Genomic DNA, 27,840 nt, shown 5'->3' with positions numbered 1-27,840 from the left:
ATGCAAGGAGAATAAAAGGATATTCATCCATTAGCCATATGCTAATGGATGAATGTTATATGAGTAAAAAATATTTGGTAAAGAAGTATAAAGTATTATGAATATGATTACAAAATTATTGCCATGATAAGTTTTATGCAAAAATTAATGTGAATGTATCCTACATAAACTATACACCATATAAGACAACAAAAAATTGTTAGTGAAATTGTAAAGCATCACTTAAATATTGGTTTCAGATTCATACACTTTATGTACAAATTTCCACTGATTAGTTGTATATATATACATCGTATTGTTTTTTGAAGCATTCTCAGGTCATTGCTGTAGTACACAACACATGAATACTGTGGTGCCCACACTGGAGATCTGGTCTCTATTATCAGTGGCAAAGAATTGTATTTGGCTGCAGCATTTGAGAACACTTCCAAGGTCTATCTTGTATCTTAAGGACCCACAAAGGATCTGTTTAGAAGATTGTTTACCCTTCCTACAACAGTAGAACCATCACATAGAACCCACTGTGGAAGTCTGACCAAACAGATTCCTTCTCTCTGTACATCACCACTTTGTTTCTGCAATCCTGCAAAACTTTCTCAGTGTTTGAATTAAATACATCTATTCCAGATAATAGGTTTTCTCTGAAAATGCTGAAGCATAGACTACAATTAATCACAGTAATTATTTTGGAGCTGTTCAAATATTAAAAAAAAAAAAAAAAAAAAAAAATACACAAAGAACTAGCACTACCATGAGAAAAACACAAATGATTTTTCAAAGTATAAGTGAATTCCTTACCTGTGCTTTTTTTTGCAGTACACCAAAAGGTTATCAAAGAGAAAAAATATCCGCTCTTGGATATTTCCTGCTGAAATTTTCAGAAGTAGTCCACTTCGCAGCATCTCTGTGCACGTATCAGTGATGTTGGACCCCTACGGACGATGAGAGAGAGATCATTTTTTTGTGTGAATTCCACATCGAGAAAGGACAAAATCTCTTACACATACAAAGGTAACTACTCTCCAAAACATCAAGATTAATAAATATGGTAATTTATTACCTTGTAACTAATATTTTGTAAAAATTTACTTAATGATGTTTAACATTAGCTTTGTTTTCATCTAGTAACTGGAGTAATGGTTTGTTCCTTTTTTGAACATTTACATTTGAAATCAGGCCAACATGTCTCAGTAATTTTAATATTGATTAAGTAATATGTGAAAGTGTGGCTTTGAAACACACAGTGTATGCCAAGATCAACTGGAAAGTGAAGGTAACTTTGAACTTAAGCATCACTAAGAATATATATATACTTCCACACTGAACTGAGCTAGAGATAGACTCAAAATGAAAATCAGTACCAGTTAAAATTCAAGCAAAGTTAACTACAGCATATACTATTAAGACTGTCTAGCATACTACATAACACACACTGAAGGTAAAGAATTTCACTAATCTTTGTACACGTGGACTGAAATTTCCCATGCCTCATTTTGCTTCAGGCAGATCACTGCTATTTGAAAAGAAGGCAGGCATTTTCAAAAAAGTTAATGAAAAAGAAGCAACTTTAACAAGGAATAACATTTTTCCACAAATAGTTCTATGAAAAATTCCTATCATTTCTGTGCCTCATAATGGCAAACTAACCTCCAGAGGAAGCCTGCCTTTAATTAAAGTTGTTCTTTGTTATTCTGAAAATCATAGACTCAGACAATCATTTGGGTTGGAAAAGACCATTAAGGTCACCAAATCCAAATACCAACCTAGCACAAATGAGTCCACCACTACACCACATCCACACATTTCAAACTATCTCCAGAAACTGAGACTCTACCACTTTCCTGGGCAGTCAGTTCCAATGACTGTTCCAAGGGTGTCTTCATCTTTTCAATTAAGTTCTTCCTCATATCTGGTCTAATCACCTCCCCTGGCAAAACCTGAGGACATTTTCTCAGGAACTCTCACTTGTCAGCAGAGAAAAGAGACTGAACTCCACCAACTGTAAAATCTCCTTTCAAGTTCCTGTAGAAAGCAATGGTGTCTCCACTCAGCCTCCTTTTCTTCTGATTAAATAAGTGCACTTCCTTAAGCCAGTCCTCATTATGTCTTCCTCTCTATTCTCTTTATAAACTTCACTGCTCTTCTCTGAGCACGTGACAGCAACTCAACATTCTTCTTGTAGTGAGAAACCCAAAACTGAACAGAGTACTTGACGTGTGGTGTCTCCCCTGCTAAGCACAGCGGGACAATCACTTCTTTAGTCCTGCTGGCCACATTGTTTCTGACACAGACCAGGATGCCACTGGCCTTCTTGGCCATCTGGGCACACTGCTGGCTCACATTCAGCTGTCTGTCAACAAGCATCCCTAGGTCCTTTTATGTTATGTAATTTTCCAGCCACTCTTCCCAAAATCTGTGCAGCTTCATGGTGGTGGTGTGGCTAAAGCACAGGACAGAATATACTGTCTTATCATCTGACACACAAATCCGTGTTCCTGAGGGACAGAGCTCCCATCCCTGTGCTACATTAGTCCGTGCCATCCCATCAAAAATTACACATCTGGCTGCACCTAAAAACATACAGCTCTGGCCTAATTTTAAGCAGACAACATTCAACTTGGAAAATCTGCAAAAGCCAGGATTTTCCTTTTGTCTGCACATGTTCTGAATGCTTTCTACTTGCAATAGCTATAGTTACTTCCTCTTCTTGATCTAATCAGAGAAGCCCACAAAAAAAAAAGCACTCAATTAAGAACCAGGAAGCAATCATGGGTTCACTCTCAGCTCTTCATCCTACCATTCATCCTTTGTACATCACAGCTCCAATTATTGAGCAATAGCTCAGACTCTGCTCTAAGGGGAAAACAGGCTGTTTACAGAGATAAGAGAGATTGCACAATTATAACCACAATTCAGCTCTACAAATCAAGAAACTTCAGTACCAGTGCTAAGTAACCACTCTTGTTTCTATTTAGGATAAAATGAGGCAAAATGAATGTCATCTGTAGCTGCTAGGCCATACTTCCTTTCCTAAGAGAGAATCAAGCACCAGAAGCTAGCACATTAATTTTACAGTCTTATTAGAAACCAAACACTGATGCACCTTAAAATCACATTCAATAATGTAAACTAAGCATAAATTAAGACTGTACTTAATTCTTGCTAAGAACTACAGACAAGTAGGATATTACTTTCCATTCTATTTCATTGCATTTGTATATTAATAAGAGTAACCAACACCTCACGCTGCTTTTAAAATTTGTTGGAATTTAACTTTAAAGGTCTGGGTTTCATGTTGCCTTGTTTTATCAGAAAATTCTGTCTTTGCTGGAAAATAATCATTTTTACCTGGGCACCAAAAAAAAATAATTGTAAAGTTTCAAAACTGTATCAGTAGTTTCAGTTTTCTACAAATGGGTGTATTCTTCACAGAGAAGACATTTAATTAAATCATTTCATCACTTTATATTGAAAGACACATTTTCACTGCAGAAAAATTTAACCTTCTCCCAGTGACACAAAAGAGTTCTGCTACTATTCCAGAATCATGACTTAAAATACCATATTTTATACAAATGCTATATCTATATATTTCAGGTTACCCCAATTTGCAAAATTTACCTCATTTATGATTCAAGTTTAATGCTGCAACATGACAGTATTATCTGTATTACATTACTATACTTTACTATTATTTTCCTCTTCACTTTCCTCTTCTAATACAAATTACTGGATGATGAAAACAATCTAGCGGTACTTCTTTCCCTTAGAGACCTCCCTTCCAAATACTGAACAATGTTAACTTCACTTATCCTATGTCTTATGACAAGATCACAACCCATACTGCTGTGGCTTCAGGTCAGTGAATTATGTTATTACTGTTGCATTTCCTGAAGTCCAAGGGAATAAGATAACTGGATCAGAAGTCACGTCTGGCTCTCCTACATAACACTGCCGGTGCTGAAATATCCCTGCTTCTGCTCCCTGTGCCATGCCTTATGTGTTCAACACATAAGGAATTTGGATGGGAAAGGAGTTGAGAGGGAAAGAAGAGGAATGGTGTATTATGTGAAAGTAGAGGTGATTCTACATCTGAGGTAAGCACTCCTCTCCAAAGCATCCCCAAGAGACAAAAAACATCCCAAAGAAGGACACTTTAAACAAGGGTTTACATCAGGAATGCTCAAACTATAGTTCATACCCAGGCCATTAGGATAACATAATTATCCAGCTCTGAGCAGTCCCTCTCATGGGGCAAGTTCAAGGCTACAAGTAACAAGACACCCTTGTCCCATAAGCAGGAGAGGCTGCTGACTCCATGGTGAGACTGAACAAACTTTTGGAACAAAAATTACCAAGTTCTTCTGAGACAAAAATGCTCTCATTAAATATTTGAACTTAATCTACCAAGGAAATCTTAAATGTGAGCAATTAGAAAGTGAAAAGTAAATAGCTTTATTAAAATTTTCAGGAAAACATTTATTTATATTCACTGCTTGCTAGTGAAGATCATACTGTTGCTCAATGTAGCACTGCTCCTATGCTACAACTCATTTATTGATATAAAGTACAAGCATCCTTAAGTCATTAAATACATATCTTTGATAGTAAAAAATTACTACTATGTATTCAAAAGCTGTATTTGTTGGTTTCAGCTTTTTCAGAAGTTACCACATATTCTGAGCAAATTTCATTCAAATATGAAGATCTGACTGTGCTGATTCAGGAGCCATCATTCTATCAGTGATAAAGGCCAAAAATAATTACTTTAAATTTCAGTACTTGCATATATGCATAGGAAATAGAAGTAAACCAGGAAAATGGGTTAAAACGTCTGGAATTTAAAACAGAAATCTCTGTTAAAGTGCTGTTTGATTATACAACAAAACAGAATATCCCATGCTATTGTTACTAAGTTGGCCTGTGAGTCACACTGGGTTGTTCTGGTTCCAGCTTAGAACAAATGCAACAGTTTTATTTCTTCTTCCGTCACTAAAACATCCACGCAAATTTTACTGGCTCCTTCAGATGCTGAGCCATTCTCCAGCTGAGACAGCCACCTACACAAGTTCTGGAATCAGGCAAATAAATTCAACCACTTCGAAAATTTTGAGTATAATGACTTTCTCATTTAATTTCCTTTCTTGAAGCAGATGTTCCATTTTTCCATGAATCTGTATTTTTGTTATAACAAATACAAGCTTCATTTTATGACACTTATGTATAGGAATTCAAGCCATGCTTTGATCAGATTCTAAAAATAGTCATTTTTCCCCCCCTTTCCTTCTAGCTGGGGCCAGGCAACGTGCTAAGCATTTCCTTCTGGAAGGAAATCTCCAACAAGTTTCCTCTTTATTTTTAGGCTACGCAGAAAACCAGATGTTTATTTAATTAAATCCACCCTCATACATCACATTCAGAGAGTTTTCATAGTTGTTGTTTGGATCCATTCAAAACATTGTTAGTTCCTACGAATGCTCTGGAATTCTTACCATTTCAAGGACTAAACATATTTCATGCTTGCAAAAGATGTGCATATTAAGTCCAGGAAAGTTTTGCCAGATTGGGCAACCTGTGGCTGCCATATGATAACATCAAACCTGATCAGCTCAACTACAGTAAATACCACATAACTGCTCTGAAAACAGACTATCTTAAGACAAAGGCACTCGTTCAGAGTTCAAACATAAGTGAAATTATAAATTAAATCTAGGGGAAGAAAATCAATGTTGGAAGGAAATTACTATGTTACGGTTCACAGAACACATTCTGAGCAGAGAGAGACAAAGTCTGTTTCACATGTTTCTGTCCATATTGCTACCTTTGCTCATTAATATATTTCCAACAGCAAACATATTTACCACTGTAAGTCTTCTTAAAGAGTGAAAAAAAAGCTTAATGCAGGAAAGTGGATTTGCTTTTCAGGGTTAGATGCTTGAGCAGAGTTCTTAATCAACTTTCATAACTAATAATGCATTGAATTAATCATATTGTAACTTTATACTTGAGTATGCTCATTAGGATGTATTTGACATAAACATAACACTCGAGGCACCAAAAGCAAGTAGAATTTAATCACTGCAGTAGAAGACTTAACTAAAAATCTGATAATAGAAGGAATAAAATCAGTGATAGGCTATAAGGACTTAACAAGTTTACCTTGCCTTAAAATATTAGTAACATAAGCACTTAACTTGCCATTTAGCTTGCTGTTGTCTCTTCCATGATGTTATCATAAAAGTAATATGCATTTTAATGTTTACATGTAGTCTTTTTAAGATATAACTGATGGCTGCATGGCCAAGCTAATTACAAAGAAGAAACTTATTTTTATTATGTCAAAACAAGCAGCTGTTAAGATATGTACTACTTTCACATAAGATATACCTCTGAATAATAACACTTAAAGCTTTGTTTTATTTAGGTCCTTAAAAATCCCGTGAACAATATCCTGGCATGAGTACATGTTCCATATCATTTATCATTCATCTTTAATGGATTGTTTTGTTTACAGACTGAGTGTTATAACTAAATGCAGCTACACAGAAAGGTTTAACTGAATTGAGGCCAAAAAATTACAGAGCTTTTGTACTTGCTAGGATCCCTCTTCTCACAGCACAGTGAATTTTCACGGAATTACGTCACAGTGCCAGTCTCAAGCAAGACTCTAATGCCCTAAGAGACTTGAAAAGACATTAGAGGCATGAAAAGACATTTCTCCTTCAAATTATATCTACCTTAATTATAGCAAAGAGCTGCCTTTAATAACATTTCCAAACATGAAAAGGAAAAATACTCTAAGTTATATGTTTCATATCCTACCATGTACTGAAGATACAGGAAGAACTGTGACTCAAGTAAAATCTGTTGTTGTCATGCTTAGAATCAATACAATCTTTTGATACTACTCAAAAACAAATGAAAGTTTTGCCTCCATAGATCAGCAGGTTTCACATGGAGCAGACAGGAAATAATTTTACAGTATTGTAGACACCAATTATGGTTTTCTTAATTCACAGTAATTTTTGTCCTTTTAGGTAGTGCTTTTTCTCCTGAACCTTTCTGGAAAGTAGGGTGACATTTAATCCTCTGCTGGAGATGCAGAGGGCATCCTTATAAAGAACAAGCTCAAAAAACATGAGGTGTTGTAAACTAATGTACAACAGAAATTAGAGCACAATGACATATGCAGGGGGAAAAGTAGGAAATTTCAGAGCAGGGATGAGCTCTAAGGTACTATACAACCTTTGCTGAAACTGAAAAAACACTGTAAAGCATCAAAGACATAGTCTTAGCAACAGCTAATATCAAAGAAGAGAACAATGCTTTGTATTAGACTGTTTTTCCTCTCTACCATTTTTCTTACTAGTATGAATGTTTACTTGAAAGCTGAGTATTCTTGTCAAAATTTTTGTTGTCACACTTCCTGTGGAACTCTGTCAGTTAAAGCTTTCTCTGATTCAAGGTCTGGTCCATGCCTCTAGCCCTTCCTTTTCTCTGTTCTGTATGAAGGCCATTTCCCACTTCACAGCCAAAAGATTAGATCTCAGTCTATCAGGCTAACATTCAAAGAATACATTTTTCCTTCTATCTTCTCCAGGCAGCAAACCTTACACAGAGCAAAGAAGTATTGCCTATATGAATCAGGATTAGCACAAGATTTGAGGCTACAACTTTGGAGATAGCGCTCATGACCACTTTGCAATGAGAAAGGAATACATGAACCTCTTGCGATTAAGCTTTGTCAGCTTTCAAACTGGTCACCCATCTTGCCAGCAGTCAAGCTGTTGAATCTTGGCAAGTAGCCATAGTGGGTAGTTAACTGAAGGTCAATGATCAGACTGGACAGAGGTACAGAAGCATTAATTAGGATGAGAAATTAACTCACTGAACTAAATGTGGACACCAATCAGCGAGGTTCTACATAGCAGTGCTTGAACAGGGACAAAACAATTTGCAGCATAAAGCCTAAATATAAGTCATTTAACAGAAGTGGGTAGCTCACCTCAGGATTATAAAACCCATGCAATACATGCTTGTTGAAAATTGATATGTTTCTCTCAATGCAAAGTGACACATGCTGTGACATTACCTCCCATCCCTCAACATGAGACTGCCATTCTTCCAAAAACTCTAATTTCTCCATTTGTCTCTTGGCTTCATTTATGTTGGAACAGACAGCTTTCATGGCCTGGAGGGCTTCCATTAATGCTGCATAGTCACTGTGCTTCCTTGGAGTCCGCTTCAGTAACTCCTGTAAAAACATTAAAAGAAAAAAAATAAATAAAATAACTTCTCTTTGATCTCTAAGTGAACATTGCAGGAGGCTTAAATTGACCAGGATGTAAAATCAAATCACAGACAGACTTCTTTCACTAGGTGCAAAAGTAATAAGCCCTCCAGAATTTTGTCCTACTAGGAAACCAAAACACAGAGAAACAAATCATAAAACTAAATCACTTGTTAGGAAAAAGCTTCTATTTCTGCTACTTTTCTCACCTCAGAGTTTCTGCATGTTGACATTTGCTGTTGTTTTTTTCAATATTGTGGGATGGCATTGTTCAACAACAAAGATAACAATTCTGCATTAAAGTGGTAGTTTACTGACATTAAAATTAGCACCTGCAACTCAGGGAAAAGAAAAGAAGAAAAAAACCCACCAGCTTCTTTATCTTCACTCTATTGTTTAAGTTATTGTAACCCAAGTGAGCAGTGAACAATAGTTTAGGTGACTCACCGATTTTGTATGGTTATTGGCAATTGCAGCCATACTGAAAAACAAAAGTGGAGTTGCCTGTATTCATTGGAGATTTCCTATCCCAAACTACCAGCTCCCCTTTTACAGCTCAGCAAAGTGCAGCCTTCAGTGCACATCCTGACAGTGAGTTGGGTACATTCTTTCAGAAGCCTTAGCAATTAGCCTTAACACTGCCACCAGCACACCACCTCTAGATTTAGTTTACATAAATATATTCATTTGAGTGAGCATCTAGTGTGATTCATTAGTTGACTTCCCTGTTTTGTCTGTAGATTCTTCACTGAAAAAATAAAATGCAATTTTAAAATAAGCCAAGGGAACTGTAAAACCACAGTTATCTGACGGCAATTGTATTAACTTGTTTTTTAAAAAAATCTTTACTTTAGCATGTTTACTTTTAATCTTTTATGTTGGAGCAATGAAATGCATATGCCTCCTAAGTGGCACTGTTTCAAATCTAAACTCATATGCACTGAAAAAATATAGCCTAATAATCACAACTAAAGCAGAATCTGCTCTTACTTTCTCTCATAGTTTGAAATAATAAACAATGTTAACCTCAAGTTTGTTAAGCATAAATGTGTTTAAAATATTCACTTTCCTAATGATCATATGATCTTATTTTCTATCACTAGAAAACCGCAGTAGCTCAGAGACTTGAATATCTAATGCTTGTCAGTGCATTTAACAGTTTTCTTCACGTTTTAAGCCATAACAGCAAGGTAAGCATACACATGCAAACACATTAAAAATACATCACACAACATCTTACTGTTATTCTCAACTGTTTCTTTAAAATCATTTTCAAATACGTTTTTAATTTACCGTTTTATGATGGTAAATTAGATTCAGCAATGTATGTTGGCAACAAACTTCGCTACCCCAAGCATTTTAAGCAAAGATATGGTCAAACCCAGCTGAAGTCAGTCTCATTAAATTCACTTGAATGCTTCACTTCCATTCAACAATGGAGATCCAACTTCACTACTACACATACAGGAAAGCTAATAATCTTCACTGAGCCAGACTCCTTCATCCTTTTAATACTGATATCAGAGGCCTTGCTATTAGCTTTAATGAACACAAGTCTGGGTGCAATATCTAACAGAGATTATTCACTCTGAAGGGAGTTTCCACTGTTTCACTGAAAGACACTTGGCAACCAGTTTCATATGGAGAGTAAGAAATCCAGGATAAAAAAAAAACCTCAGAAGTACCTTCAAAAGAAGAGGATACTTGCATATTCTCTGTATTGGTGTTACAAGATATCCCTCCAATGGCACATCTGTGTTCTTACGTCCTCCAAGGAGCATGCAATTCTAGAGTGCAAACAAATTAAAAAATCCTGTCAACAGCACAGTTTCTCAAAGCATCAGTTACACTAGAGTTCAACAGATGAGTCTGCAACAGGTTTTAATCTCTCTTAGACATCAAGTTTCTACAACATAAGTAGTTACTGTTAAAATTTACAAAACCAAAGATAGAAGCATATGCACACAACAATAACTAACCTATACATAAATTGAGTATGTGATGAGAGAGATTTGCAAGACTATCGCAAGAACATAATTGAACACATGCACAGGCAGGTATGTAGACTATCATCCGTGACAAGGAAGCTGCAGTGGTGTCATGCAGTAACAATTATGCAGGTAACCCTCATTACGTTCTTCATCTAATTCAATTAAGAGTGGCAATTTATGTAAACACAATAAGAGGCAATAAATAAAATGCTAAAAATTTCACATGTCAATAACAACAACATAGAATTCAGAGTGATTATTATAGATGTTGCTTGAGGCAGAAAGTAGTGTGAAAAATGGTTTTATGGATTTCAACAAGGCCATCCTGATAAAATAAAGGCCTTATGTTTAGATGTTTTTATACTTAAACATGATGGGCACTGAATAAAATATCTGTAGTCATGGGCTAAAGAAGCTGTGACTTTCGACAGCTTCCAACCATGGAAGTAAAGAATACTTGAAATACTAGATGGAAGGACCCATGAAAAAGCAGCTGAGAGAGAGAAAATAAGGGCAGTCTGGGACAACCAAGTATACAAGGGACATCACAGTAAATATTTGAAATAGCTGTAATCAAACTGCAAGTGCATAAAGATATACAGTAATAATGAAAATTATTTTATCAAGATATGTCAATTCCTTCTGTTGAGATCAACTATGGCTTCAAAGAGCAAGATGTCTAACCCAAAAACACTTAACAAACACCCTTAAAACCCAGATAACATTTTGATACAGGCTGCAAATCTGGAAGCAGATCCAGATTAACAGAGGTTACACAACTGGGTGACTGCTCCACTCAGAGTCTAACTCACAACACATGTGCCCAACAACCAGTACTGCTATGGGGATTGGTATATCTACCCTGAAGGCTCTGGTCACCCATTTTCTGCCTTATCCTAAAGGTTGCTTAATCCTAAAGTACCTGACTAAACCCACCAAACAAAAAGCTTAACTAAAAAAGACTGACCAACAATATTACTAATGTAATATTTAAAGGCATAAAAGTCTTCTTTTAACTCCAAGTTATTTATAGATAATCACACCTCTAGGGTCCTGCACTATTCTGTCTGGCTAGAAGAATTCAATTTCATTTTCAAATCGAATAGTAAGAGAATCTGTTTTTTGGCTTAGATTGCTGTTGTGTATTCTACAGGCATGTCTCAAATCTAGGAGGAACGATAAACTGATGTAGAAGCCACATGCATGCCCCCAGGAATGTATGACACTAACACATGAACTGCCACAACTTCACGCTTGGCTTTTTGCAAGCTCTTCCCAATCTTTCTCCAGATTATTTTGCTTTTTATCTCTTTAGTCAGCATTTACTCCCTCTTTTTAAGTTCAGCCATGCTGCCCCCAAAACAAGAATCATATGTGTGCAGCTCCTCAAGTCAAGGAATACTGTATCAATCTCTGAAGAAATAGAACAATTATGATGCTGTTTGTTGTTGCTGCTGTTTTGTACCTTGAATGGAACGCTATAGAATACGAGTCAGCAGAAAAGGCAGATAATGCTTCTAGATACCCTATGCATCCTTACAATAACAAAATTGCCTGTCTGTAAGTTAATGCAGAAAGGAGTCAGACCCACTACCTTTTCCAAATTTACTTAATTGCTCTAGGACAATTTCACCAGGAACTCTGACAGGAAACAGCAGCAGTGAAAGCCTATGGTGTACTAAAAATTAATTAATAAATATTCTGTTGTTTTAAACCACATCTGTGAAGCTTTGTTGATAGTGACATTTGTTTAAGTTCACTCGTCCCAAAATAATGAGGTCTGTCACACTCAACATTTTAAAACTGCTCCTTAATTGTCTTGTGAAGTGGAAGACTAAGTGCGTAGCAGGTTAGGTGTTGGGATTTTTTTGGTTTTGTTTTGTATTGTTTTTGTTTGGTTTTTTTTTTTACCTCTGATTAAACCTGTGTCTACAATCAGAATGACTACTCTATGAACCATAAGAAAACATTTTGCAGTTCAGTACAGCCTTGGCTACAGTACCAGAATGTGGACCTTATCATCAAAATTTCTGCCTAGACTTTCAGCTGCTTTCTCTGATTTCATTTCTTTATCCTCCCTACCCTTCCTCATACGACTTGATCTATTCTTTTCCCTTTCTACAGATACAGCTGGACTTACACCCTTTTCTTTCTTGGTCAGCAAGATCAAGGCATAAAGCTTAATGCTACATTATGCATGGATCCAAGGGCAGCTGATGTACACAGTCCCCTTTTCTGAAAACAACACCCCCAGCTGAAACTACATTTGGAGGTGTTAGATAATTTTTACATTGTGGAGACAAAAAAAAACAACAACTAGCAATTCACTGCCAAATAAAAGAAAATACTGTTAGAACATCAATTCAAAGTTTATTTACCAGAAGAAATGTCCGCACTGTTCTTATTTTGTTGAGGTCAAGCAGAACTTTCTGTGCCTTCTCATGGTTACTGCAGTATTCATCATAGATACGAAATTTCTCTTTCTACAAAAACAAAGAAATGTTTCTTCAATTGCCATCTTGATCATTTTTAATAAATAAATCATTGAAATCATAGTTTTGAAAGCTGGCTATCTAATACAATCTTTGTTTTGGAAGGTTATCCATTTCTCCTACATTTACTATTTGAGCTCCAGCATTTCTTGTTCTTTTTATTTTTGCTATTAGTAAGAATAATGGAAGCACCTCTTGGGAATTCCCTGAAAAAATTTCAAAATTCGGACTATCAGCAAAACACAGGATAAAAAGAAACTAACACACCACGACCACCAACAGAGAAACACCACAGAAAATACACAATTAGTATCTTATTTGTTGGCATCATTATCTATTCCGACTGCAAACATCTATTTGCAATTGTCAGCCATGCTTCCATCAAGTCAAAAACTGATGTTACTCAATTTCCATAAAATGCTTCCACTAACCATTAATAATTTTCTCCTCTCACAGTGGATAAACAAAGATTTAGCAAATAAATGGGACTCTAAGCAAACATAACAATGCCATCTACACTTCCTGTTAGGTCTGGAATGGAAACTAACTTGCTTTGATTTTACAGAACTCTACAATACTGACATCCTTGTTTTACACCAACAAGAAAACTAATATGCAAAGAAAACTACTACTAAAGGACGTAAAACATGCTTGCAGAGGTACCAGAGTTATAAGAAATAAAATAAAAATAAAAATAGCTAAGAACTATGGAAATATTTATCCAGCATAAGCAATTCTTCCTTAATTATTCACATTTTTTTAGAATCTAAGGACAATGTAAGTAAAGTCTACTACTACACCGTTTTCATATTCCTCTTTTCCTGGTACCTCCATCGCACATGCTAGCATTTGTAAGCCACCCCCCACACTGCAGGACTTGGTGCATCAGTTTAGGCTGAGATCCCTTTCAAAAAAACCCATCACCCCATGTGAATTTGTACCATACAAGGATCTGGTGAAAGAGAAAGCCCTTGGCAGCCACAGGTGCTATTGGTTCCCCACCCTATAACCAGTTACAGTGCCATAGGACAAAGCAGTGCTTCTGCAGCCCATCAGTGCCACAGCACAATGCTCTGTTTTCCCCCACCGCCTCACATGCCACTGCCCCAGCCACCATTCTATTCTTGGGCAGTCCCTCATCCAGCAGGCCACAGGCAAGTACTAGACCTCTGACATTATGTTTACTATGAAAAAGTGGTTGTAAGTTTCTGTTAGGCAAAAAAATTAAAGCCACACTCAGTTTTAAAACACACTTTTGGCTCCTCAGTCTCAAGGGCCCTGCAGATGAGTTCATGTGAAAACTCTGGCAGCAGATACAAACACAGACATCTGCTTGGTACAGTTTAACATTTACTTCTTTCAGCTGATTTTTCCTCTTCATTTACAAGATGGAAAATAAATAAATAAATAAATAAATTATCCCCTACCTTAATTCATAGCTACAAAAGACATTAGTGCTACTTTGTTGAATATAAAAAATGAACAAAGTCTTGCCCATTTTATGTTCTCCCTTCATTTCTCCATCCTTTTCTGAGGGATGATAGTAAGCAAGAGATGACCACAAAGTACTCAAAATTATGCAATCAGGTCATATATTTTCCTCATGTTTACATTAATTAATAAAGATGGTCAGAAAAGGAAAAAAAGTGAAACAAAGTTGTAATAGAAGACAGCGTACGTAATGAAGAAAGCAAGTTCCAACTTCATGGTGTGCACTAGGTTCTGGCTGCAAACACTCCTCCACGAGGGACAGGAAGTTCTTGTGAACTGCAAGAATATCTTCAATGTTTGAAAACAACATCTGTAAAAGAATAAAACACAGATAAATAAAACAACCAATACAGAATAAAACACACGTGCAATTAGGAGACTGACCTTAACTGTCTCTTCTGTGACATTTTTATCCACTTTGGCTGCAGCACATTGGATCATCCGGTGAAGGAATGCCTGCATGAAATAAGACAAATAAGGAAGCCCTTATTTCAGGAATACTCAAATAACATTTGGCATTTTATACTTAAAAATCCTTTACTAAATTTCTCACATTTTGGATATAGAATTACATTCTGAATCTAAAGTAAGTATTTTATTTATAAAACATTTAGGAGCTCTGTTATCCTAGACATGATGTAAAGGCCTATCTAAACAGAGTATAAAAAGAGTTAAACAGTGATATTAATGAAGCTGAGAAACAGAAAGTTCTCTGAAGTATAACTTCCACCCTGCATTCATGTAACAATCAAGCAAGAGTAAAATGTGTTATTTTCAAAATCTAGTTCTAGCACTTCACAGATTTACTACAGGAAAAGCCAAAATGAGCCTTTCATTTCTAAATTAAGATTAATCTGGAGATACTATTACGAAGTGCAACATTTACCATAGTAACCACAAGTAAGAATTCTGCTGTATTAATAATCAAACCTATTGTAAAGTCGATTGGTTTAAACAATACAGTCAGCCGCACCTGGTTTTGCTTATTGAAAACATACACTTCCTCCTTCCCCAGAATATTGTCACTGGGGATCAAGTAAGCTGTAAATAATATCGCTAAGAAAATAACAAAAGAGTAACTTCTATTTCACATTCAAGAACTGGAAACAAGAAGAGATTCCCAAAATAAATAAATCACATTTCAGATACAAAGGCTGTTATTTTATATGAATTCCTTCTATTACAAAGACTTTGGTACATTCTGAAAGTATCTACACACTGTAGACTGAAGTCTTACACTGATAATCCTTCACAGAGACACGCATATTCTTTACCCATTAAAAACTGGCACCACAAAAGCACAAATGTCATGTCTTTCATAACCGTTTAGCTCCGAGCCACTGTGCATTGTACACTGTAGGCGAACTCATCTAAATTCTGGCATGGTGCAAATTCCATAAAAGAGGCAATAAATAACCCCTGTGTGGAAGGGTAGCAGTCACAGCATCCCTTCTTTTCCTATCCGCTGGAACTTAAACATTTTCATGTGCAGTGATCTTTTCTCTGAACATTTTTATTGCTGATGAGACAAAACTAGTTACCTAGAACATACACAAAATTAAGTTTGGACTATTGCCAGTATATTATCTTTCATACCACTTTCAACACTGATATAGATTTTCAGCTTTTTAAAATTTCTCTTTTCCCTGAGTACTTGCGCTCTCTTCTTAGTGTTAGTGATATTTTAAAAAGCCTGTTGGTGGACAACAGCCCTTTATATCCTTCCATCCTATGAATATCTGCAGGGGTTATGGCACACTTGTGTGTATTGACTATACAGTGCAGAACCATTCCCACGCATGCTGAAAGCCCGTTAAGCTGTATGACTTGAAATTCACTTTTGAAAGCTTTCACAAAACCAGTCAACAGTATTAAATATGCTTTCAAATTGAAAGGAAAAAAAAATAAATCATGAGAACCATCCCTAAAACTGAAATCTTTTTCTGTTCACATTATTTCCCTATAGACCAAGCATACTGCTCATCAGCATCATCAGTATCATTTTTTTTTATCCCAGAAGATCTTCATTTCCCATGACTGTGAAGGAAGGTGAGTATTCAGCTGGCTGAGGGTGAAACTGAGAAACCAATCTGGAAGCTTGGGCATTAGTTTTTCCTGAGTGATTCAAGATACCAGCTGAGAGTCATGAGGTCAGCAAAAGTATATATCAACTGCAATAAACAGATTCCCAACTTATCCAAGCAGAACTGTCCCAGACCTCTTATCTGCAGAGGTTATCAGAAAATGCATCCAGGAAAATCCCAGCTCTCAGGAGCCCAGACAGAGATCACTGAGGAAGGGAAGCCTGGGGTGACTTTAGCCCTTTCCAGCAACTTGGCACAAATTCATATGTTATGTCACTGTTCTCATCCAGCAGGAGTGGTTCAGCCACAAGGCTAGTTTTTCCTAAATATCTGCCAGCTCTTGTTCCCATCAGTGCAGATCAGCTTCCTAAAAAACTTTAACACTATGTCCCACAAAGCACTGAATCCTTCCAAGCATGAAGTACCACACATATCGCAAAGCAAATTAAACAACTGCACTCAGAATCACAAAATTGTAGGGGTTGGAAGGGACTTCTAGAGATCATCGAGTCCAACCCCCTGCCAAACCAGGTTCCCTACACCACTACTTCTAGAACTGTGGTGAGAGAGAATTCAGGTCACTGTGGGTAGGGAGACCTCCATTGGTCTTCATCCACATTACCAAGCGGTCCTGAAATCTCTGGGTTTTCACAATGTTTCCCTGATGCCCAATGCCCTTACCAACAGCACTACTGCAATGTAAAAACATCACTGGTTCCATGCACACACCACCCAGGGCCTTTGCTAGGAGAACAGACAGCTGTCATCAGGCTGGAGGATGGAGAAGTTACTGCTTTTGTTACAGTGTTAAATAACCTTAAGCCCTCACAGTGTCTGTGGAAAAATAAATGTCTCTGAACTCATATGAACACACAGTGGGTCTGAGAGAGGAATGACTATTCAAAAGACTCTGGCGTTATTTGAAAATCAAGTGAGAACAGCCAAGAACAACTCTTCAAAAAACAGTAAACAAAGAAAAAGCAGACCATTTGTAGAGAGCTTGAAGGAGAAACCCAGCATAGAAATAACAGACATGAAAAGGAAAATATACAATGATGCCCATAAACTACTAAGGAGTTGACAGCTGCTGAGCTGGAAGGACAAAAAAAAAAAAAGCTGAGAAGGTTTTGAAGGTTTTTATGTATTAACAACCACTGAAAAGAGAACACCTAGAAAAAAATAAATAAATAAATAAGTGAAAGAATGAAATGGAAATCTCACCCAATTTATGACTTGCTAAAGAATCAATCAAAGTCAGAAACTCCAGTGAAATAGCACAAAACGTTCTGCCGTAACTCCAAGTCTGCTGCTCAATATCCGGACTCAGTACTGAACACCACATTACATGAAGGCGCAGAAAATAATATGAGTCACAAGGACACAGTTAAGTTGTCTTCACTCCTGGACTGACTGGAGCAACTGGAATACATGATTCCCATGCTCATAAAAAAAATAAAATAAGCAAAAAATCAGCTCAAACAATGTAATTTCATTTACCATGCATACATGTCATTAAATCATGACTCATCTTGGTTTTCTGGAGCTTATTACACATCTTGCTAAGGTCAAATCAAGACTCATCAACACATCTGTGTAGGTCTGAGACCAACATTAAGCATAGAAAATAAATCCCTGTGGGTTCCAGGACTCCAGACCTTTGTTACCTCACCCTTCCCAACACTTTCCAAGTGGATTCCAGAGTGTCCCTTAATTTACCTTCAATTTCTAGTTTTCTCAAGAAGCAGTAAAGCAATATAGTTGGCACAACACCATTTTCCAAGGTCTCATCTTATGCTACCACTGTGTCAAGTAACATCTTGCTGCCTTGCAGCACTGGAAATAGAGAATGCTGACCCAGGCCCTATTCACCAACCAGACTCTGGATGATTTTCTGAATTCAGAGATGAAAGAAAAAAGGTCCCTATGATCTCATAAGCACTCCAAATTTTAGAGCTGTCTATGGAAAACTAGTATCCTGAAAATTATTTTGACATATTTCTGGACTAGTTACTATACCTTCACCCTTTGCACAACACTGCTGTAAGACCCTATAGGAAATACCATGACTGAAAATCCAAACAAAGACTGAAAATCCAAATCCAAAGAATTAAAGAAGAATTTGTTAATTATGCCAAACAAACACTAATGGGTTCGCCTGTCTGTTGATCTGCTGCCCTTTTGTGAAGCAGCATGTCTCACACAGAACACACGAGTTCCTGCTATAAGGTTCTTCCTTCTCATCATATCAAAATAAGAGCAGGGTTGTTGGGTTGGGTTTTTTTTTGTTGTTGCTGTTGTTGTTTTCTTTTCCCCTCCATAGTTTCTTTGTGTGCTGTTCAAAAAACAAAAAACACCACTGCTACAGTTTGTGCAGGAAGCTGCCAACAGCACAAATGACTTCCCTGACATCTGGAATGAAATCAGGGAAGACAAAGACGTCTGCCTGCAGAAGATTCCCAGGGCACGAAGAGTTTTTGTCTTTTTGACAGATAAGAAATGAAGTCCTGCAATTATGTCAGAGCACCTGGATCACAAAATATATACCCATTTTTCTAAGAGCAATCATTTTTTTGTCAGTCCGGGAAGAAACATTCTTTTTCACTTGGAGGAAGGATTAAACGAAAAAGTCACTTATTCTTTTCCCCTTCAAATCGCTTTTAATATCTTTACAACTCTTACATTTATACTGCCATAAAAAGCAAAACAGACTACAAAAGGTATTTCTTCAATAAGGTCATTTCCTGTATACTTCCCCTTCAGGACAATGGAAGCACCCAATCTACCATCTTGAAGCCTACTGAATACAGCTTGCAAGATCTTTTTACACTGAAGCTGAACAAAATTGTATTTTCTATCATGTCAAAGAAACTCTAAAAGAAACCCACAAAAAGGAAACTGCTCATATGTTATAATTTATCATAGACAAAGGCTAGTTGGCTTCTACACTCTTAATGTAGCTACAGGCACACAGGTTGGTGGACAGTATTTCACTCTTTTCACAACATTCAGAACGATCCTAGGCAAGGGATGGAGCTCTACATTTGGGAAGAGAAGTGCTAAGGATTATAGCTGACTGGCCAAATGCATTTTCTTATCATGGCTAATTTAGTTCACAAACATCAAGGTAGTAGTTTCCCCACCAGTTAAAGGTTTTGCACACAATAATTAATTTATGTCAGATTCCTGGTCCCATAAGCTCATCATACTGTTTTTGCTGAAGTACTTTCATGCAATTTTACCACAATAAATAAATAAACGAACAAATAAATAAATAAATAATATTTTAAAAAAATATATCAATAGAGAAAACTCCAGCAGCAGTAGCAGCTGTGGTAAACGCATTTCCCCTCCTCTTCCCATCAACCTGTGCCAGCAGCAGTGGCAACAGCTAATCAGGCTGGCTTCTGCTGCCGAACAAAAGACTCTTCTCTCTCAGTAATTCACCAGCTGAGGCACCACCTGTTTCTCCCAACTTGCCTGCAGGACTGGATGAATTGCAAGCAGCATAGGGAGCATCAGCCAAGGTTGGAAAAATTGTTTCTCCATTCGGCACCTACAGCTACTTTCAACGCTGACTTCAGATACTACTGTCTTATAAAGATGTGTCAATAAATGGACTGAATCTGTAATACTTCCCACCCTAGCACTCATTTCCTTTCCAAAACCAGCCAAACTATTCCCTTCTCCATTCATACAGAGATGCCGCAAATGGACATCAATTTGTCAGACCGAGTAGCCCAGTCCTTTTCTATTTCACCAAGCATGACCCTTAGAAATATAAACATACACACAAATGTGATCAGGTTGAGGAAGAATGGATCTTCATAGCTTGTTCATATACAAACATGCAGCCACACTTTGGAGTAACCTATCTCTCATATAATTTTTAATTTTATGCTCAAGTTCTCTAATATCAGAAGATTTTTCCAAGAGCAAGAAAACTTTTCTCACTTTGTCCTATACCTTTATCACTTTCCCCACCTTTCCCTAGTAACTGCCAACATTTTCAGCTCCTCTTCATTGAGCACCTTTTTCACCCTTTCCTGAGCACAGAGACTCCTAACCCACCTCCCTCTTTCAACAAGGAAATGCTCCTTTAACTGACCTCTCTCACCTTTAAAATCACCTCCCTAAGCCATGACTATTCTTTTAATTTTGATTCCCTCATTCCTTCAGCTCTAAAGCAGATGAAAGGACAACATCTATAGTCCAGGTCCTGCTCTCCTCAGCCAACCCAGACATTACACATCTCCACACTCTTCCTTGTACTGAAGCAAGACGATTTAGTGCAACATTTTCCTGGACCAAATCAGAAGACATTTGCTCCGTTTTCCTTGCAGATGTCAAGAATTCTGTCTCCCATATCTAGTGTCTCCATTTTTGAAAATTGTAACTATGGTTGTGTCGTCAGTTCTTGCATACTTGAAGTTCAAAACATTCCTGAACTGTAGACCAGAGGCTGGATGTCAGGCTAGTTCATACATACTGCTACAAATGGAAGCCACATAAAGAAAGCTACTTAAATGGAACTTTAGAGAAAGGCTGTACACTGGCATGCAGGATAAACACTGATCTGCAAGCTGAGCATAAGATAAGATTCTAATCTTTTTTGCAAATGTTTTATACAACACATGCATTTGGTAACTGGGCCTTTATCCCAGCAAAAAACAAACAGCTTAAATTCCAGTCTCAGCATCACCAACAGACTGCTGGTCTGTTGCAAATGATAGATAAACAAGAGGGGTCGATATGGATAAAGACTTCACATTTTGGCCTTGTCATTCAAAGAGACTTTTATGAAGCAATAATGAGACAACAGGAAAAGAAAAAAAAATGTTTCCAGAATATTGTTGAATTACAAGATTAATCTACAGTATTTTGAAGATCTCTTGATGTAGAGAGATTGAAAATGTTCACATGTGCGAGGATCTCCATCTGATAATACATCATATGGTCCTGTTGGTACATTTTACAAAAGGAAACATATACTGCTAATCACACAGCTGAACTTGTGTTACTCAAGTGAGAATGGAAGAGAAAAGATGTCTACAAAGTTTACCTCTCATTAATGTTATCAGTTTCCTGAATTTAAAGAAAATGAGATCTTCAATGGCAGATCTCTATGACTTCAGTGTTCATTATGATCAAGACAAATAAAGCTAGAAAACTTCAGAGCAATTGTTGATCTCAAAGTAACAGTATGTTCCCATTAAATTGCCATCATAATTTAAAAAGCATCAATACGTTTAACATTTACAGTTCATACATCTGTTTTCTGCTCCTTCAATGCTGTCCTATCTGCTTGTTCTACTCAATAAAAACCAACATTTTCAGCTAAGTTTTAATCCCAAATTTATTTATTTATTTATTTATTCTGTAGGAGAGCATCTGTTCAAAATAATTTAACATTTCGAAAAAAATTCTGGAGACAACTGTTATGTTGTTAAGTTCTGGACATCAAATTCTATTTCTTTTAACTTAAAGCAACTCAGAAGTTTCAGAAAGCATAAAATGGTCAAGATGAGAAACAAATAACCCACTTTAAACAATTTTCAAGATTTTCTGATTCAATCATTAGAAAGTGCTAAAAGACAGGAAAGCCATTTTCTGCTTATCTTCTCCTTTCTCTATCTTTCCAAAGTCCATAAAGAACTTTGAAAACAAGTTTGAGCCTTCTGACACAAACATAACCACCTGGATTGACAGTCATAATCTTTATCACAAATTATGAGAAAGAAATCAGATGAAAAACATGTTACCTTTCAGAATTAATTAAAATTTAAAGCTTCATTCTGAATATTCAGAAAGAGGGAGAAGAACTGACTTGACAACAACAAAAATGAGCCATTACATCTTTAATGAGTAAGGCAAGCAACTAATTAAAAAAAGCAACTTTTTAATCTATAAAGTGAGAGAACCTGAAACTACTGACAGGCAATCATTATGGAAGCCCACTAAAACATTATTACATGCTTTTCGTTCAACGCGTAACACTTCTTCCAATATGAGCTTGCTGAGTCCTTAATTCTGAGATTACTTCTGCTTAATGCAGCTAGATTCTAATTAGGAATTAGAGTGTAGGAGAATTCTACAACTTTGATTGTCAGCACTGTATAAATAAAGTTAACTTCTCAATATTCAGTGTAGAGTCTGGCTGCAAGTCTGTATTTGCACACTTAGGTTAAGAAAACCATGTAGCGTTAAGAGTATAAAAAGCAGTTTTCTACCTTAATTTCAGTTCTTCGTGAAACCTACAGCAAGGCTGTAGTAAATATTTAGAAAAAGCACCTTCCTGACTACTGGAAAAAAAAGAGCAGGTACAACCCAATTAAGTTTTTTCTCCTAACAAGTAGAAATCAGAACATTTCCAGGCACAATGAAGCCTGTCTAACATATGGATAATTCCTATCACTTGTCATTCTGATACATGCTGGCATGATCAAACGATACAAAGTTCAGAGGATCATATGCAACAGTGCCTGGTTTCATGCAAGCACCATTGCATGAATTGCAGCGCTTGAACTGTAGCATTTCCAAGCCTTAGCAGGACTATGGCCTTATTTTTTAAAAACTCCTGACTACAGTATATGCTCTGGCCTCTCCTTAAAATATACCACACCTAGAACACATATAATCACAAGACATCCAGATCCATATTAACTATAACGAGGCTGTTAATTAAATGCATTGTGAAACCACTTCTATTTTTGAGGCAAAATAAAGTTTTAAGAAAAAAGTATTTAAACTGCTTATCACACAGATAATTTAGATGCCTTGCCTTTGATCATTTTCATTTCAGCCAATAGTTCAGCAATATACACAGGAAGGCAGATCTATAAAACAGTAGAAAATGTAAATCACAAAAGGTCTTTGAAAACATTATGAATAATTCCAAACCAAAAGCAAGGCTTCATTGAAAGATAGAGAAAACAAGAAAGCTTCGTCGAGAGCGAGCTCCCAAGATATATGAAGAAAATTAAAGTCCACACTTCTACTAACTCTGCTCAGTAATGACAATATATGCAAGTAATAATGTTGCTATTTAAAAATACTAATATTTGCATTTCTGGATTTATTCAAAATGATTTCACTAGAGATATTCAGGTCGCTTGACTTCAGTCATGCTCTAATCTCCTGCAAATCATGAAAAATAAGCCTTACAATTACATGTACAATAAACAACTCCAAGAAAACAATAACTTGCAAACTCTTCACTGACTTAAGAAGTACGGCATTAACTGTAGATCATTCCAATTTCACTTTTGAAGCAGTGATACATCAGAATAGCCAAAGCAGCCAGAACAGTCAGTACTGCGGGGTTCAGTAATAGCTCCTATGAGCAAAGTTGCTGAAGCACCTCCATGAATGTGATCCTTGTTTTGAAATCCTAGATTATATACTCTACTCAAGATCATATACCTCCTGGGAGAAGAAATATTCTGTCTTAACAGCAATCTTTCTTTTATACAGACAGATAGAGCAGTTAATTTGTGATAAGACATACTCAAATTCAGGTAAATAAAAAACATAGAAATCCTATACATGCACTCAAGTAAAATTACAGAGTTTTCACTTTTAAATTTGTTTTCCCATTCCCTTTGTAAGATTAAGATCTTAAAATTTCAGTGGAAAACTGGATATTTTTCACAAGAGAATTTATACACACAAGAGAAGAGGACTACATGCCCCAGAGGACTTCACGTTCAGAGAAGAAAGAAAGTGACAAAGTCATGGGACCTGGTTCTCCTCCCTTCTGCTTATCCCAACTGCACATCTTGCCTCAGCATTAGAGTAAGGCCTTCAGTTTTTGGACACTCTCTCATTTTGTTTTATTTATTAGCTCCAATTCTAATTATATTGTATTATGTTGTATTCTAGTCTGTTATGTTGCATTCTGATACCCTACTTAGTAAATTAGTTTGTTTCTCCTCAGATCATTGCTGCTGTTTTAGGCCCATCTTTCCATCCCCTTCCCTTATCCCTTTTCCGGGACACAGATCTGTAGGTCCCTCCACCCTGCTAATCATGGAGCCAGACTAAATCAGCCCATAAACCGCTGACAATCAGATAGTAGGAAATGTCACCATTGGACTAATACAGTCCTATTGCATACAATAAAACCAAGACCATATTTTCAGTATTTGTTTAAACTCCAAACTCCTTTTACCGCTCCCTACTTTTAACACTTCAACATTTTAAATGAAATAGAATACTGTGATAAGAATGCCCCTCTATCCCAACTCAAGAAATGCCCAGACTACAAAAACCAAGCTGGATTACCTGCTTCCAGCAGCAGCTTATGCAGCACCTGCACCTTTACCATTTTTGTGAGATGAGAAACCCTTTCAGTTGGTTTCATTTCTAGCAGAAGCTGTGGAATCTTCTTGCCTATTAGTACATGAACTCTTTCCACAGCAGCACACAACACTGAATTCATAGTATCTTGTAAACAAGGCAGAGCAGAATGATTATTTCCAGCTAGGCTGACCAAAGCAATTACTTCCTTATGGCAATTACTTAAGGCATGAAAGTTCAAAAAAAAGGAATTTAAAAAGCTGAAACATTACATTGCTTTTCTTCTTTGACCATTTCCCTCAATTTCAAGTTCTTTTTCTTGATCGTGAGTGGACAGATGGAACAACTAGACTACTCTGAAAAATGTAAACTGTTTGCGACAGTAAAATGAGTTTCTTTTAATTTCTGTATATCAACAGAGATTCAGCTCTGATTTGCACTGCCAGATCCCCAGCACTTTTGATCCAGGGTCCCACCGGGATCAGTGACAGGACTTTCTTCAACTGGATCTGACTAGGTTGTTAAAAGATTAAATTAAAACCAGTATTGACTCTCCATCAAATATATACTGATGACAAGAAAGAGTCTTAAAATTCACCTTGAAAAATTAGAAGTATTTTAATTGAAGTACATTTACTGAAAAAAAACCCAGATATTTAATAAACACAACAGTGGTACACAGATACTTACGTGATTTGTGACTTTAAACTCCCATTTCTGAACAAATATTTTCAAGTGTTTAAATAAACTAACCCTTGTGGCATCCAAGGAAAAGAAAAAAGAACAAAAACACAATTATAGCTATGCAAGTCTTGCAACCTGGCTTGAAAAACATATTTTTTACTTCAGAATGTAACTTAGAAAATAGAATTAGTAAATGAGGAAACTTCTGAAGGTTAAATGTCCAAGTTACTTGTCCAAACTCCATTCCAACACAAGTACAACCATACCAAAATTTAAACTACTTTTATTTTACATCCAGCTTCAAACAAACAAAAGATTGTTACATGCCCCTCTTGCCTTCATGAACTGGCCTCATGAATTTTCATCTGCTTACACAGTTTTGAGCCAATTTCCATGGAAATACAATCATTAATATTTTCCTGGCTTTTATTTGATTCATGATTTGCTTGAACTGTGCAAATGCAAACAATATGTTATCCTTTATTTCTTTATTGCCTTGATAACTATCAGAAAGAGTATTATTAGCTCCCTGACCATTTCTTTTTATGCCACTATCTAATCACCTGCTAAATATTAATTATATCAGAGAATATTTACATGGTGATCTCATTTACATTCACTGAAGAAGATCTCATTAATTCAAGGCTACAATGATCACCACAACCTTACAACGAAAGGAGCACATTCACATCCAGAATAGAGCTGAAGGAATAAATCCATTCCATTTGAATGGCTAGATTGCCATAGAATCAAATAAACTAATAATTTCACAAAATACAACACAGAGTGTTGTTTGTTGAGAAAAGACCCTCCCCAGTTCCAGACTTTCTTCTCTCACTGCTCCTTTTATTTTTTTAATCACCGTTCCCTATTCGAGTATAGAACCTTTTTTGCAGGTCATACGTAGGTCTATGTATGACAAAGTTTTGACAAGTTCCCAGCATAACTGCACAATTTCACTTTGTCTGTGGAGGATGTGCCCTACAGGAACACAAAGAATGCATGGGTTTGTTGCTTTGGTTCTCTTCTTTCTTTTCCTTTTTTCTTTTTATTTTTTTAATTAAAAAGAACAAAAGCCTGATTACAGTATAATTTTATTCATCATCTTAATGCACCTTAATTTTTTGTTTGAGAGCTCAAGACAAGAGGCCTTATTATTACCTTCTCCTGATATAGAGCCTCTTTCTTTTAGTCTATAATTCTAAGTATTCAAGCACCTTCCATTCAAATCAAGTAGGATTTTGAGAATCTTTTTTAGATACTAAGTCTATAAAAAGCAGCATGAATAAAACTGTCACACCCAATCAATGCTCAGGGACAGTTTGCAAGACTGCTGCTTAACTTAAGAAAGACATCAGCCTCACCACATTACCAAAGTACCTGCACTGTAGCTGCAGACGAGCACAGGCAGAGCACACTAGTGGCAGCTGCCATCTGTTAATACTCACCCGGCATTTGACAGCACTGCATACTGCTCGTACCAGGAAATATTGCTGCTTACCAAAACACCCACATTGATTACACAAACAGGCCGAGGCCTCACAGAGTCTTTCCGCTTAAGGTTACACAAGGATATGGAATGCTATTTTAGGATTTCTTTTTTTTTTTCATTTCATTCATGAGTTTGAATGGAGGAAGGTACTTTTAATGCCTAGCCTCTAGAAAATAATAAGGATGTAAAACATTAAAAACTGCAGACATCAGACTTCTAGGAACAACACAAAGGAACAATGATGTTGGACCAGGAAATCAGAAAACTGTAAATAAAGTATTGTTTTTCAGCATCTTCAATAGTTTTGAATCCTGCATTCCTTCCTCTGAGGGGAGGAAATGACGCCACTTGGACTCTTCCTTATATCCACAAAAGAGCACTATAGTTTGCTTTACTCTAGCCTCAAGGCCTTGAAAGTCCAGCCAGTGAGCCACAGAAGCCTGTCCTTAGCAAGAAAGGTTCTGCAGCCATGCTCACACACATCTCCTGACTTGAGCAAGGTAGCACTTTTACACTACTGATTGTTCCCATTTAAGGAACACAGCAAGGCTGCCTCAAAATTTGCTGGCAGGCGCAGTTTTGAACATACAGGCAAGGTACCTTTGTGAGCTTGGCTATGGAACCTTAGCTAGGGAAAAGCTTTAGGAGGTGACCTGACCCCGAGATCAAGTCTGACCACCTCCAGTTCTACACATCACCCTCTCAGAAAACAAAGTGTTTTTCATCTTCCCTCAGATCTTGCTGGGAGAACAGACCATTGGCTGGCAGGCCAGAGAGGCAACAAGGCCAGGGCTGGATGTTCTCTACTCATCGGGTGTGCAGTGTTCCCAGCTTACCAAAAGCAAAGGGAAAAAAGAAACAAAACATCTCAGAAAACAGGTTCACTCTCAATCAGAAAGCACAAGCACAAAGGAAGAATTAATAATGCACACATAAATGAAGCGGACACTAACCTAACAAGCTGAGATCCTGTCAGAAGGAAGCAGAAATAAAAGTAGATTGCTTGGTCTTACAACCTTAA

At 36.7% G+C, this 27,840-nt stretch overlaps 1 protein-coding gene across 2 annotated transcripts in view; it reads right to left on the bottom strand.

The window, feature by feature from the left end:
• PREX2 (phosphatidylinositol-3,4,5-trisphosphate dependent Rac exchange factor 2) overlaps positions 1-27,840 on the bottom strand; it is a 162,517-nt gene that overhangs the window by 102,970 nt on the left and 31,707 nt on the right. For both annotated transcript variants that reach the window (XM_015855722.2, XM_015855723.2), the window contains exons 2-7: positions 14,649-14,720; positions 14,452-14,574; positions 12,660-12,764; positions 9,976-10,077; positions 8,093-8,254; positions 799-932 (exon numbers count right to left, since the gene is read on the bottom strand). In XM_015855722.2, coding sequence (XP_015711208.1) covers positions 799-932; positions 8,093-8,254; positions 9,976-10,077; positions 12,660-12,764; positions 14,452-14,574; positions 14,649-14,720 — 698 coding nt within the window. The remainder of the gene's footprint in view (positions 1-798; positions 933-8,092; positions 8,255-9,975; positions 10,078-12,659; positions 12,765-14,451; positions 14,575-14,648; positions 14,721-27,840) is intronic.

Source organism: Coturnix japonica, chromosome 2 (genome assembly GCF_001577835.2).
Source record: "Coturnix japonica isolate 7356 chromosome 2, Coturnix japonica 2.1, whole genome shotgun sequence".
Taxonomy (NCBI): domain Eukaryota; kingdom Metazoa; phylum Chordata; class Aves; order Galliformes; family Phasianidae; genus Coturnix; species Coturnix japonica.
Note: the sequence above shows the minus strand (reverse complement) of the source record. Positions and strands in the feature narration are given on the sequence as shown.